General features: G+C 42.2%; 1 protein-coding gene across 1 annotated transcript in view; it reads left to right on the forward strand.

Annotated features, from left to right (window-relative positions):
* Positions 1-13529, forward strand: part of MAPKAPK5 (MAPK activated protein kinase 5) — a 73686-nt gene that overhangs the window by 24010 nt on the left and 36147 nt on the right. The window contains exons 4-6 of the mRNA XM_073676347.1: positions 909-1006; positions 2260-2368; positions 3118-3207. Of these exons, the coding sequence (XP_073532448.1) occupies positions 909-1006; positions 2260-2368; positions 3118-3207 (297 nt within the window). The remainder of the gene's footprint in view (positions 1-908; positions 1007-2259; positions 2369-3117; positions 3208-13529) is intronic.

A 13529-nucleotide genomic window follows, 5' to 3' on the forward strand; every position in this document is an offset into this window, starting at 1 on the left:
TTTATAAGTGGTCATAAACTTGTAAAAAACTCATGAAAGAATAAAGTTACGTTAAAACCAAGCACATCATTGTTTTTCTTATGAAATTCTCAATAAGTTTGATGTGTCACATGACCCTCTTCTCATTGAAAAAAATAAAGTTGGATCCAAAATGGCTGACTTCAAAATGGCTGCCATGGTCACCACCCATCTGGAAAAGTTTCCCCCCTCCCATATACTAATGTGCCACAAACAGGAAGTTGATATCACCAACCATTCCCATTTAATTTAGGTGTATCCATATAAATGGCCCACCCTGTATAGTATGTACAGTAACATGAGTTTAATTGTGATTGGCTAATTTTGAACACAATAACATCCCCAACTTTAAGAGGGAGTCCAATAAAGATGTAAAAGTTCTGAAATTATTCTTTTTGATATGATTTTTTTTACACGACAAAAACCTGGCAATGTATTATTTCTATATCCACTGTACTTGCAATCTACAAGCTATCCTGATGCGTATGAAATGCATACACTGCAAGCACGGTGTGAATGCATAGTTGCATGTACATGCTTTGTCAGTGTCAGTGGCCATGCTTGTGAGAGTAAGCTACGGTAGTTAATCTGACCGCCATCATCTAGATCTTTCCTTTAATGTTGTAAACTGTAATGGTGAAGGAATTAAAAATTGGTAACGTAGTTTTGTAATGTCATTGTTCTTATTATTACCACTGTGTCTGTCTGCATCAAATCCCATTAGACATGTTTTAGCAGGTTGGTGCCATTATTTTTTTTGCATGATTCTTGTTACCTGCTGGAGGTTGAAGTCCAGGTTTTTTTTTTTGTTTTTTTTTTTCATTCTTTTGTCTTTTGAACTATTATGATCCGCTTCTACATTTACTAATGCCGATCCTCTTCTTTTTAAGGTACGACTCCACATGTTGTGCGCATCACATCCAAACATTGTACAAATAATTGACGTTTACGCAAACAGTGTGCAGTTCCCCCACGAATCGAGCCCCAGGTAAGAGCAGGCAGTTCTGTGTGGTTGAGTAGATCCTGATGGCCTCAGTAACATCTTTGTATTCTGCTCATGATTACATGTACTTTACTCTTTTGCAGAAATGTGACCTCCAATAGTTTGCCCTGTAACAAATGTAAGACCTCCAATTATAGGATGACCTAGTTCTGAAGGGTTTCTTATCTTTTGTGTTGGTTCTTAATACCTTATGTGCTGCTTTTTCTAGGTACTCTTACAACTGCTATTCTTTACTCAAGGGCATATTAAAATGTCCAAAAGTTACAGTAAAATTTATGCTTTCGGTGCACTGAACTTTTCAATAGTCCTTCATCAGTTAGCTTATGGTGCCGGAGAACGTGTCGGCTCTCCCACCCGTCTTACACTAGGCACTTTGTATTAGAAAATGATCAATTGTTGTATTAATCTCCATGAAATGCCCAGGTTAGCACTTTGCTAGTCACTAGATGTTGGCTATATTTAGTGCCCCCCTGTTTTTAGAGTCGGTCTGAAAGCAGCTGGTTATGTGGCACACTTCTGATGAGCTTTGAAGTGTCAGGGTTAAAGTTGCAGTGGTATTCCATAATGTGTTCAATCATTACTCCAAGGGTCTTGACATGTGCAGACTATTTAGTTCCCGTAAACCATCTCAAATTATCCAGCAATGACAGCTAGATGCAAAGGCATGAGTATTTAGGAAATTCACTAATCAGAATTAAATTGAGAAAGCGTGGAAACATTCCCTGTATAACGTCATGCAATTTTCAATGCATATTAATCATGAGTGAGATCATTACTAAGAAAGCCAAGTGACAGGTCAGACATTTTCCATATCCACAATATAAAATGTTCTCCCCGATTCTGCAATCAGATGGTAGTTCCAAGCGTTACACATGTTTAGACTAAAGAAATATTAATAGAGGTGGGTTAAAGCAGGCATGTGGGGGAGAAAAAAAAGCACAAAAAAAGATGCTCCTACTGTGTAAATGGTAGCATTAGTGTTCCTCTGATACAACAACATTGGGGACTGCACAGAATGATGGGGGTAATGGCAGGAAGGTTGAGTTTGTCCCTGCTGGAAGAGAAGTGCCAGTGCTGTCAATCTGGGGCGCGACCTTCACCCACACCAAACCAAAATCTTATCGGACAACGAAGGAAGGGGAGAAAGGCAAAGGTTGCGCCTTCCGTTGACCAGCATCAGCATTAATTGCATACTCACTGATATTTGACCCGCTCTTTAAATTAACACTTTTGAACAGGGCACGGCTCCTAATTGTTATGGAGATGATGGAGGGGGGCGAGCTGTTTCACAGAATCAGCCAGCACCGGCACTTCACTGAGAAGCAAGCCAGCCAAGTAACAAAGCAGGCAAGTTCCAGAAGCTTCCACCAGCAGTCGTGCAATGAACAACTTGCGTGCTAAAGGCATATTAAAGCGACATAGGTTCTCACTTGACCTTATTGCCTGCTTTGTTATAATCAGATTATGTGATGCACGCTGCCAATGGCGTAACTGTTTTATTTCAGCCACACTTCGAAATTCCTTTTTTTCTTTATTTTTTTTCCTTCTGGGGTTATCATAAGCTTGTACTCTGCTTCCAAAGACTGCAGTGGACTGCAAGGCTATCATGGTCCAAATCATATGATCAACACAATAAATGGTTCTCTTGATTCCTGGTTGCTAATTTGCGTATTTATAAATTTTTAGAGGTTAATATCCGAGATTTGTAATTCCATTGAATGAAAAGTTCAGGCTATCCCACTTCTCTGAGTGCAGATGTACAAGATTATAGCACATACGCTTTCATATGATTGAATTTCCACTTCTCTATGAAGCCTTACTGTATGGCGTTAGCTTCTTGTCCACTGTAGCGATGAGATTCCTACACTGCTGTCTCTTACCCTGGTGTTTCTAATCATTATGGAGCTGAAAGGTTGAGTATATCTAGGGCGTTTACATCTCTAGTATGTGGTAAGAGCAGAGAGGTCCATGAGTCTGACTACTTTGTTGCTGGCTGGATCTGCACTGTTATACCGTTCTGCAGCTCATCTCGCAATAAAGCAGTTTTCATCTATATGGCACAGACAAATGTGCTGACTTGTGTCTTCTTTTTACAGATTGCTTTGGCCCTACAGCATTGTCACTCGCTAAATATTGCACACAGAGATCTGAAACCAGAGAACCTGCTCTTTAAGGATAACTCTTTGGTAAGGATTTTCTCATCCTTTGTTTCTGTGAAGTGTGTACTGAGTTTGAAAAGAGACAAAAAAGGTTGAATAAGTGAGCATGTTAGGAATAATTTGGTTTAGAGTATAAAAAAGGGCTTATTTGTTTCACCAGTGCATAAGGATCTTAGGCTACCTTTCTTTTAACTTAGTCTTAATGGGCAATTAAAAAAACACCTTTTTGCAATAAAGAAATGACAAGGTCTATATGTACACCTTTTGCACTCATGTGTGTTTTGTTTTCTGTTTTTTTTTTTAACTACTCCTCCGCTTCCTAAATATAAAATTAAGCAACTTCCTAAATAGTCTTCATTTAAAATTTCCTACCATTTTGCTACTTTAGAGGGAGAGAAGGAGGAAAGTCACATTATCAGGGATGGCAGCTCATTTGGGCTGTAGGTAGAGGGGGAAACACATGATCCTTTATGAGCACTCTGTGTGACTGCAGACTTATGAATCCCCCAAGCACATTCACTGTGCACTGTGGGGATTCGCCGGTTTCAGACCCGGGACTGGAGGGTATGTATGAGTTATACATGCCAGTGGACGCGGCCTCGCTTTTATACACTTATATGGAGTGAGACCGTGCCCTCTAGCCGGCCACACCCACTGGACAGCTGTGGCACTAGACTGGGCGCAGCCTCGCTCAATACAGTTGTATGGAGCGAGGCTGCGCCCACTGGCCAGGGGTATGTATAACCCATACATACCCTCCGACCTCGGGTCTGAAACCGGCGAATCCCCGCTGCTCACAGTGCGTGTCCTGAGAAGATTCATAAGTCTGTTGTCGCACACAGTGACTGCAGACCCATCGATTTGGAGCGGACAACCCCTTTAAGGAATGAAGCTGTGCTAATACCGGAGAGCTCACATCCAACATGTATTACAGAGAGTGAGACACCCAGAAGAGAAAAATCTGAAACTAGGAGCAGGTTATGAACTCATTGTCAAGGAATCGAGGAATGAAGTTTGCAGACTAAAACTTAACAACTAACTTATTTACAATCCTAGTTAATGCATTTTTAAGGTACCCGAACACTTTTAAAAGCGGTCAGCTAAATGGTCATTCAGGCGACAGCTATTCTTCCTGATTGGATCAGAGGAATAAGCTCACAAGCTGCTACCCCTGTTGCAGGGGATTATTTTGTGTGGGAATAAAGGATCAGGTGTAATGAAATCCAACATTCCTGATCCTATATCCCCTAAAATCTAATTTTTCAAAGCCCTTTTTATTGTCTGTTTTTAAAACTTTTGTAGTGAAGACAGACTTTTATAATCTTGCTACATTTGTTTTTTTTTAAGTTTGTTGCCATTTTAAAGGGAATTTGTCAAAAGAAAATGACCTGTTTTTATTTTAAAGGGAACCTGTCACCATGAAATTGCAATCTAACCTGCAGGTAACATGTTATAGAGCAGGGGAGCGGAGTGGATTGATTGTATAATTTTGTGAGAAATGATTCAGTAACTCGTGTTTCAATCATTTAAAGCTCAGCTCGGTCTGTGATTTTTGACCTAGTAGGTGGTCCTATCAGTGACTGACATCTCTGTACACACACTATTACAAAGGAGGTTTCAGTCACTGTCAGGACCACACATTGAACTGAAAAAGCAGAGAATCTGCTCAGTTCCCCCCACTCTTTTACATGGCGCCTGAAGATTGGACTTCATTTTCAGACAACTATTTTAAAGGGAATCTGTCAGCAGGTTTTCTATGTAATCTGAGAGCAGATAATTTTGGGGGCTGAGAGCCTGATTTCAACGCTGTATCACTTACAGGATTGCTTGATTCAGTTTCTATAGAATCCCTGTTTTCTCTGCTGTAGATGTAGCAGTGGTCACAAAGCTTGTAACCCCGCCCACACCACTGATTGGCAGCTTCCTGAGTACACTGTGCATTGTCAGCAAACTGCCAATCAGTGGTGGGGGCGGGGTTACACAGATTAGCTGGACTGGCTTGCAAGCAACTTAATCGTCTGAAAGTCATAATATCCTGGTGATAAAACACTGATTGTATTGAAACTACACCACACAGCCTAATAAGTGAAAAATCCCTGGAATCCGGCTTTCTGTCCCTACATTATGCTGCTCTAGGATTAAGTAGCCAAAACATTATGACAGATTCCTGTTAATTTTGTTTGTTTTTTCCACATCACATTCTGTATTTAAAAAAAATTAAAAGCTTGCAATTTTTAATTGGAGTTATATGCAGGGCTGTGGAGTCAGTAAGCAAAACCTCCGACTCCTCAATTTCCGTGACACCGACTCCGATGTTTAAGTGATAAATTTACTGTAGCACAGATTCATCTCAGCTAAAAGTCTAGTCCCTTAGATCAGGAATAGGACAGAACATTTATAGGACATTTCATAACTTTCCCAAATTCTTATGAAAACATTTTCCCCACAAACTGCACTGAATTACTGAACCCAATTTATTATATATTTTTAGGAGTCGGTCCAGTTTATACCGACTCCACCAAAATGGACACAGACTCCGACTCCACAGCCCTGGTTATATGGAGTTATTCTACACTTCTTCCATTTTTTTATTCAGGAAATCCACATGTACATTAGACTGGGTGAGACCCTAGTTTTTTATATTGAAGTACCTAATAAGTTTTTGTACAAAGTGAAGGGTGGGGTAGGAGGTTATTTGTGACATCATCTATTGTGATTGGTGGATCCTGTGATGCCAGCTGTATATAGAAGGGTTACCTGTAAATTGTAATCCTGCCGGCGATGACAATGAGGCTGCTGAAAACACTTCCTGAGTGTGAAAACTTTCTAATATATAGAAATTATATATATATTTTTATTTTATTTTTTTATTTTTTTAATGCAGATTATGATATGGGAAGAAAACTAAGAGAAAGTTGCCAAAACCACAAAAACCTGATTGGTCATTTTCTAATTATACATTTCCTTTTAAATACAACTTTGTAACCTAACGTAATTTCCATTTAAACTGGGCATAAAACTAAATGAATAACAAATATGGATGTGTTTTATACGGACACTGGCCAGCAGTGTCATATGTAATACAGACCAGTAATGTTTAGCTAAATATTTGCTTTAGTTACATACTGTACATATTTTACATTATAAGTCGACATATTAAAAGATTCAGTTTATAATAAAGGGAGTCCGTCATCCCCAAAGTAAAGGTTAAATGGGCTATACAGTTTTGTACTGGACTTACCCCCATAAAAACCATACTAGCACTGCATCTGTTACTGAGATGATGGGGCAAATGAGAGGGCTTTGGTGCACCCTTGGCGTGGCACATTGGTAGCTCTCCCCCCGCTTCCGATTAACAGTGCTCACTTCCCAGATGCTGCCTGTGCCCAGCTTCATGCGCGTAGTGGCCGGGTGCGTTCTCCTCCTTGTCTTCCTTCTGCCGATGCCGCTCGCTACGTTAATGCACCTGGAAGTGTAGTGACCGGCTTCACAGCGGCATCACCAAAAATAAGATGGGTAGGAGAATGTGCTCGGCCACTGTATGCGCACGATGCCGGATACAGACAGTGCGCATGCGCACACTTGCCTGCGGCATTCAGGCAGACAGTGCTCGGTTTGGGGTTGTCAATATTATAATTGTATTTTTTCATAGAGTTGCAGACCTATAAGACAATAAACTGTTTTTTATAATGTTTTGAAATACACCAGACTAAAGAGATTCACACACATTGGCTAAATTAAATAATATCGTTTACAAAAATGAAAAATACATGCACGAGAATATAGAGAAAAAAAAACTTACTAGATGGGAAAAGATGGACAACATAAAAGATATCAGCAGCTAATGAGACACGATATCAAAAGATATCCATTAATAAACCTGCCTCCACATCTGGGGGAGCCCCCAAAATACCCCGGTGCCCAGATGGATGAGCGCAGACTTCCTGCTCCATATTCTACAGTTTCATTTGGACTCAACTGTTCTTTGTCTAATCCAAAATTTTACATCCTGCTTATCCCGGTATCTTTGGTCAGAAAGCTAAGATTGACATAGGTCTTTTTGTAGCATGAAAACAAGTGTTTGTGTAGTGAGCCTGTGCAAAGGTAACTATTTAGGAATGCTCTGGTACCTGGCAGTCCCTGCTGCTTCCCTTCTCAAAGGCTAACTCAAAGCTGAAACAAAGAATATGTAAGTGGCAAAATTACACCAAACTCTTTCCAATACAAATTGATGCTCGCATACTCGGGGTCCAGTGCTGCCCCTCTATTGATGTACACTGCACAAGCTGCTGAGCCCAGTGACATGATATCACCGTTTTCAATGCTTGATTCCTCCATTACTGAAAATCAGATAATGGAGGCTATTGGGTCTCTTCCTTCAGGCATTTTCCCATTACTCAAAGAGTTTGTCCACTACATTAGTATTGATGACGTATCCATAGGGTCAGGGTCTGACGCCGATCAGCTGTTATCGATGGTGCCGGCCGGAAGTACTCACTTGCGGAGCTGGCCGTCTTCTGATAGTGGCCGCTGCAGGGTACTTCACATCTGCCTCCTATTGATTTGAATAGGAGGCAGATGTGTAGTACCAAGCCCGGCCACTATCAGAAGACGGCCAGCTCTGCAAGTGAGTACTTCCTGACGCCGCCGGCACCGATAACAGCTGATAGGTCGGGGTCCGACACCCGGCATCCCCACGAATCAGACATTGATGACTTATCCAAAGCATAGGTCACCAATGCTAAAGTAGTGGACAACCTCTTTAAATCCTGTGTCACTATGCAGCATTTGAGTAATCTTCCAGCCTCAATGAGGGAGGCTCTGCTGGTGGTTATTCTAAAGCCGGGGAAGGGCCCTCGTTCCCCTAACTTTTGTTGTTTTCTTTGTTACGCTGATATAAATTTTTTTGCCAAAATACTGTCCACAAGACTAAGGGAAGTGCTCTTATATCTGATTCAATTTATGCCGCCTTTTCATAAATATTGCTGCAGCTAATTTTTAGCAAAAATCTCTGTCCCTAGATACTTGTAGGGCCTTTGATTCTGTTGAGTGGCCTTACCTTTGGGGACTCCTTAGGAGAGTAGATAGCAGGCACAAGTTTTTATCTTGGATTCAGCTATTGTATGATTCCCTGCTAGCTCGAGTCCATGCTGACTTGAATTTATCTTCCACATTTCTCCTAGAAAGAGGTACCAGACAGGGTTGTCTAGTCTCCTCCTTTGTTTGGTCTGGCTGTTGAGGTTTATATACATCAGTCTTCGTGTATTGTAGGTGTCCAGAGGGGTGACATAGTTGATACGGCATCTTTATACGCAGATGACACACCAGTATATCTAATTGATTCTGGTCCTTCCCTGACTACTTTGTTAGATCTCGTGAAGAAATTTGGAACATTCTCTGACTTGAGAGTTAAATGGGCAAAATCGGCCCCCTTTCCAATGCTGGTCAGAACCCCACCCACCCTGATGGACAATCTCCTGGGTAGCTGGTCTGTGTCTTTTAGTTTAAATATCCTGGGATACAGATCTCCCATATTCTAGAGCAGTACAAGCAATTAAACGTAGACCCTTTGGTACAGACTGCTGCAAATAAATTAAAGGTATGTTCTTGTTTCCATTTATTCCTGTTAGGTAGAATTTAATATTTTTACAGTGATATATCTTCTCAATTTCCTATATTTATTTCATGTTTGTCCCATTTTTCTCTCCTTGAAGTACTTCCATGGTCTTGATAAAATTGTATGTTCATTCTACTGGCAGGACAGATCCCTTAGATTCAAACTGGCCTCCTTACAGGTCCCGAAGGAGTCCGGAGGATTAGCGGCTCCAGAAATGCATAATTATCTAGCAGCACTATTGGTGTATGCAAACTGGTGGCTAGACTTGGATATGAGTGACAGCCACATCTTTATACAGAGACCTCCTTGGCTCTTATATATGTAAAAGAAATTAGATACACTCTCATAACCTGTGTCACCCTAAACTTTGGTCCCATAAAGTGGTGGCTCAGGCATGGGTGGTGGCTAAAACCCCCATGCTTTACTCCCGAAAGCCCTCTTCTCTCTCCTCATACTACCTTGTGGTAGATGACTGTTGTGCCACATCAGCTACATCACCCATTGGGTATAATCTGAGCAAGCGTTAGCCTGCGGTATCTGGGCTAACTACTGACTTGTCCACCTTCCCAACCTTTGACTCTGCACAGTTTGGCTTCCACTAAATACAATTAGGTTACACTAAGCTGGAGTTGTTTTTGAGGTCGACAGACCTGGCTAAACCTTTGTCGTGTATATATTATATGTTATCTATATCGTTCCTTAAACTCTTTGCATGTGCCTTGGTTAAGAGGAAGGGTCATATAAAGGAGCTTAAGGATGATGATTGGGGAGAAGTTGGGGAATCCTTTCTGCCTTCGATGGTGAGTTCAAAACATATTCTGATACAGTATAGATTGATTCCTACATAGAGTTTACTACACCCCACTAGACTGCAGAAAATGGGCATGTCTGATTCAGATCTTTGCTTTAAATGTGGCTTATGGCACCTTTTATAACATGCCACCTGGCCCTGTCCCAAGCTCTCCCAATTCTGATTGAAGATGATCCTCTTGTATATCCATTTTCTGTTCCCATGTGTTGGCTCCCCACAGATGTCTCCTTGAGCTCTTGGATGATTTGATCCAGAATTCCTACAAACTACTCTTATTCATTCTTCTTTTCAGTGCCAGGAAAGTGGTTATAATCATATGGAAGTCAACAGATATTCCTCCGTTGTCTTATTGGCTTAATCTAGTTAACAAATATATTCTCTTCTACAAAGTACTTTACACTGACGAGCAAAAGGGTAACAATGTTTTGAACTTTTGATTTTCAGGCTCCATACCTCACCATCCACTACAACTTTGAACAGGAGACTACCATCATTTTATAGACAGCCAAGATGATTATCTCATACATAAATTTGACTTGCAAGTATTTAGCATATGATTAGTTATGCAAATTCTTGTCATGTTACTGCATTGTTACTGTTTTTGTTCCTAAAATCCTTTTGATCAGATTCAAGCATGTCTCAACTGAAATCTGATCCCCGGTCTCTTCTACAAGTTCCCAAAGTTGGTGCATACTGCTCGACTCACTTGGGTATGTATACAGCTTTTTCTTCAACTCTACTCACAAGTGTTCGATTGGTTTGAGGTGTGGGGGCCAATCCAGCACCTCTACTTCATTTCCAAAGAAATGGTTCAATGACCATCGTGACGTATGCTTCGGGTTGTTGTCCTGCTCGAACACTGTGTTGTCCTTTTTATACCCATAATACTTGAGTGTACGAAGTAACTCGTCTTGTAGGATACTCTCGTATAGCTCAGCATTGAGACCACCATTGATCCTAGTCAATTATCCAACGCCTTTGCCTGTGAAACAATGCCATATCATCTAGCTTTCTCCACCGAATTTGACAGTTCCTTCAATTTCTCGATCTGTTAGCACCTTTTTCCGTTATTTCTTCCAGACCCATTTGCACCCATCAGAGCCTAGTCTATTGACTTTTGACTTTCGACTCATCACTCCAAATCACCCATTTCCAATCTTTTACTGTCCAATATCGTCATAAGAAGCATCGGCTCGAGTTCGCAAAAAAGTACGAAATGTGAAGTTAAGGCTTCGTCACCTTTTTTCGGGCCACCATTCCAGGCTTGTGTGTTGAATGGATGTCTGTGATCTCACTAAGCATACAAGCCACCTCCACTGCCGTGTCTGTCGTGCCAGAACTGATAGACCTGGAGATGAGCCGACTGGTTGACTCTGGTATTTTGCCTGAACGTCCACCTCTTGGCTTTTGAATGGATGGATGTATTTAATTTCACTTCAACTCTACCCAGTTGGTTGAACGTCCAACTGTCATGGCACTCACACTTGGCAATTTTCTTGGCTGAGAGACTGCTATCAATGAGCTGGATGATGCTGTATCTCTTTACTTGGGAAATCTTCTTCATTGTTGGTCCTCGATTCCAACCATGGACCTTTTTGCTTGGGAATCAACTTAACTTAATAACACATTGAGCTATTAGTGAATGTGAAAACAGGTTGTATTTTGTAGTATACAGGAAAAAAAGATTTTTCCACAACCAAGAGCAAAACGGTAACAATGCAGTGACTAATCATATGGATGGGTAACCCTGGACTCTGATCTCTCCTTCAAGCCACATATTCAAGCCCTTTCCACCTCCTGCCGACTCCAACTCAAAAACATCTCCCGGATCCGTGCATTCCTCAGCAAAGACTCTGCAAAAACACTAGTGCATGCCCTCATCATATCCCGCCTCGACTACTGCAACCTCCTGCTCCGTGGCATCCCTTCCAACACTCTTGCACCTCTCCAATCTATCCTAAACTCTGCTGCTCGACTAATCCACCTGTCCCCCCGCTATTCCCCGGCCTCTCCTCTCTGTCAATCCCTTCACTGGCTCCCTATTGCCCAGAGAATTCAGTTCAAAACTCTAACCATGGCATACAAAGCCATCCACAACCTGTCTCCCCCATACATCTGTGACCTAGTCTCCCGGTACTTACCTGCACGCAACCTCCGATCCTCACAAGATCTCCTGCTCTACTCCCCTCTTATCTCCTCCTCCCACACTCGTATACAAGATTTCTCCCGTGCTTCCCCCCCTACTCTGGAACTCTCTACCCCAACATATCAGACTCTCGCCGACCGTGGAAACCTTCAAAAGGAACCTGAAGACCCACCTCTTCCGACAAGCCTACAACCTGCAGTAAACACCACTGCACGACCAGCTCTACCCTCACCTACTGTATCCTCACCCATCCCTCGTAGACTGTGAGCCCTCGCGGGCAGGGTCCTCGCTCCTCCTGTACCAGTCGCTGACTCGTTTTGTTAAGATTATGTAAATGCTTTTGTTATGTATATCCCTATCACATGTAAAGCGCCATGGAATAAATGGCGCTATAATAATAAATAATAATAATAATAATAATATGCTAAATAGTCACATTTATGTATGAGATAGCCAACATGAAGGTCTATACAATGATGGTAGTCTCCTGTTCAAAGCAGTAGAGGATGGTGAGATATGAAGCCTGAAAGTCAAAAGTTCAAAACATTGTTACCCTTTTGCTCATCAGTATACATGTACAATGTCCAAACAAATGTGAGAGGGTCCGTTAACTCTGGCTTAAGTCTGAGGTTACAACTGCTGTTGAGGCATCCCCCTAATTATTAGCTAATGGGGATTACTACAGCTGGCATTTTATTGTACTGCTTCTCTAGGGGTAGGAAGCAGAGGAGTGAGTGGGTGTTAGTGTGTATACATGGGTGGTCTGTTTGCGTGGGTGTTTAGAAGTGTTTGGTCTGGCATTGCCACACTTGTGGTAGCTGTGAATCCTCCTTTATTCCTGGATTACTTTGATATCCGCCTGCAAACGCTGGCCTACATGTCTTCGGCATGCATATTTATTCCATTTGTCTTTATCTTGCTGTGAGTTCCTTTTAACATATTGCTAAAATGACAAATGAGCCTTTTATAGGTTGTTCATATCTATGTTTCACTTTTTTTCCTTATTACATCTATAATATAATTACCTTGTAAATATCTTCACATCCTGTTCCATCCAGATTTGTCCAGATCCCAGAACTCCAAGCGGTGGAAGTTTGTCGACCACCATATTGGGACACCCAAGTTATGGGTGTCTCAATATGAAAACCACTGGTGCTACCAGCCTCTTGCGCGGTACCACCAACGGAACACCGTTGCGAACACGCCGCCGTCGGGATCAGCCGAATGATTCACTGGCCGCCGCCATCTTTGCACAGGAGGAGCGCATGCGCAGTTCTAATGTGACGTCGCTATCTGCCTGCACAAAGATGGCGGTGATCTGATTTACTGTGCCTGCGTGAATTCCGCGCGGACGCAGTGAATCATTCGGCTGATCCCGGCGGTGTTCTCAAACTGGAGAACACATGAGGAAAGAAGACAGCACAGGGGTGGAGAGAGCGAGCAGACAATGGGGAGAGCACATGGGGTACACAGGTCAAAGAGGAGATCCACATGAGAGGAGAAGACAGCAGATGGGGGAGAGAGAGAGCACAGGGGGGGAGACAGCTCAAACGGGACAGCACAGGAAGGAGAGAGACAGCAGGCAAGGAGGATAGCACATGGGGTAGACAGGTCAAAAAAGAGAGCACAGGCGGGAGAAGTCAGCACATGGGGGAAAGAGAGAGTGGATGGGCGGGTGAGCACATGGGGAGGGGCGGGGGGGCCTCCATCTAGTTTATATTATAATTAAAAAACAAAACATGACTTCACCTTTGTAGCCGATCAACAAAGGCCGG

Source organism: Phyllobates terribilis, unplaced genomic scaffold, assembly GCF_046119375.1.
Source record: "Phyllobates terribilis strain yellow unplaced genomic scaffold, ASM4611937v1 Scaffold_1__5_contigs__length_1240528914, whole genome shotgun sequence".
Classification (NCBI taxonomy): domain Eukaryota; kingdom Metazoa; phylum Chordata; class Amphibia; order Anura; family Dendrobatidae; genus Phyllobates; species Phyllobates terribilis.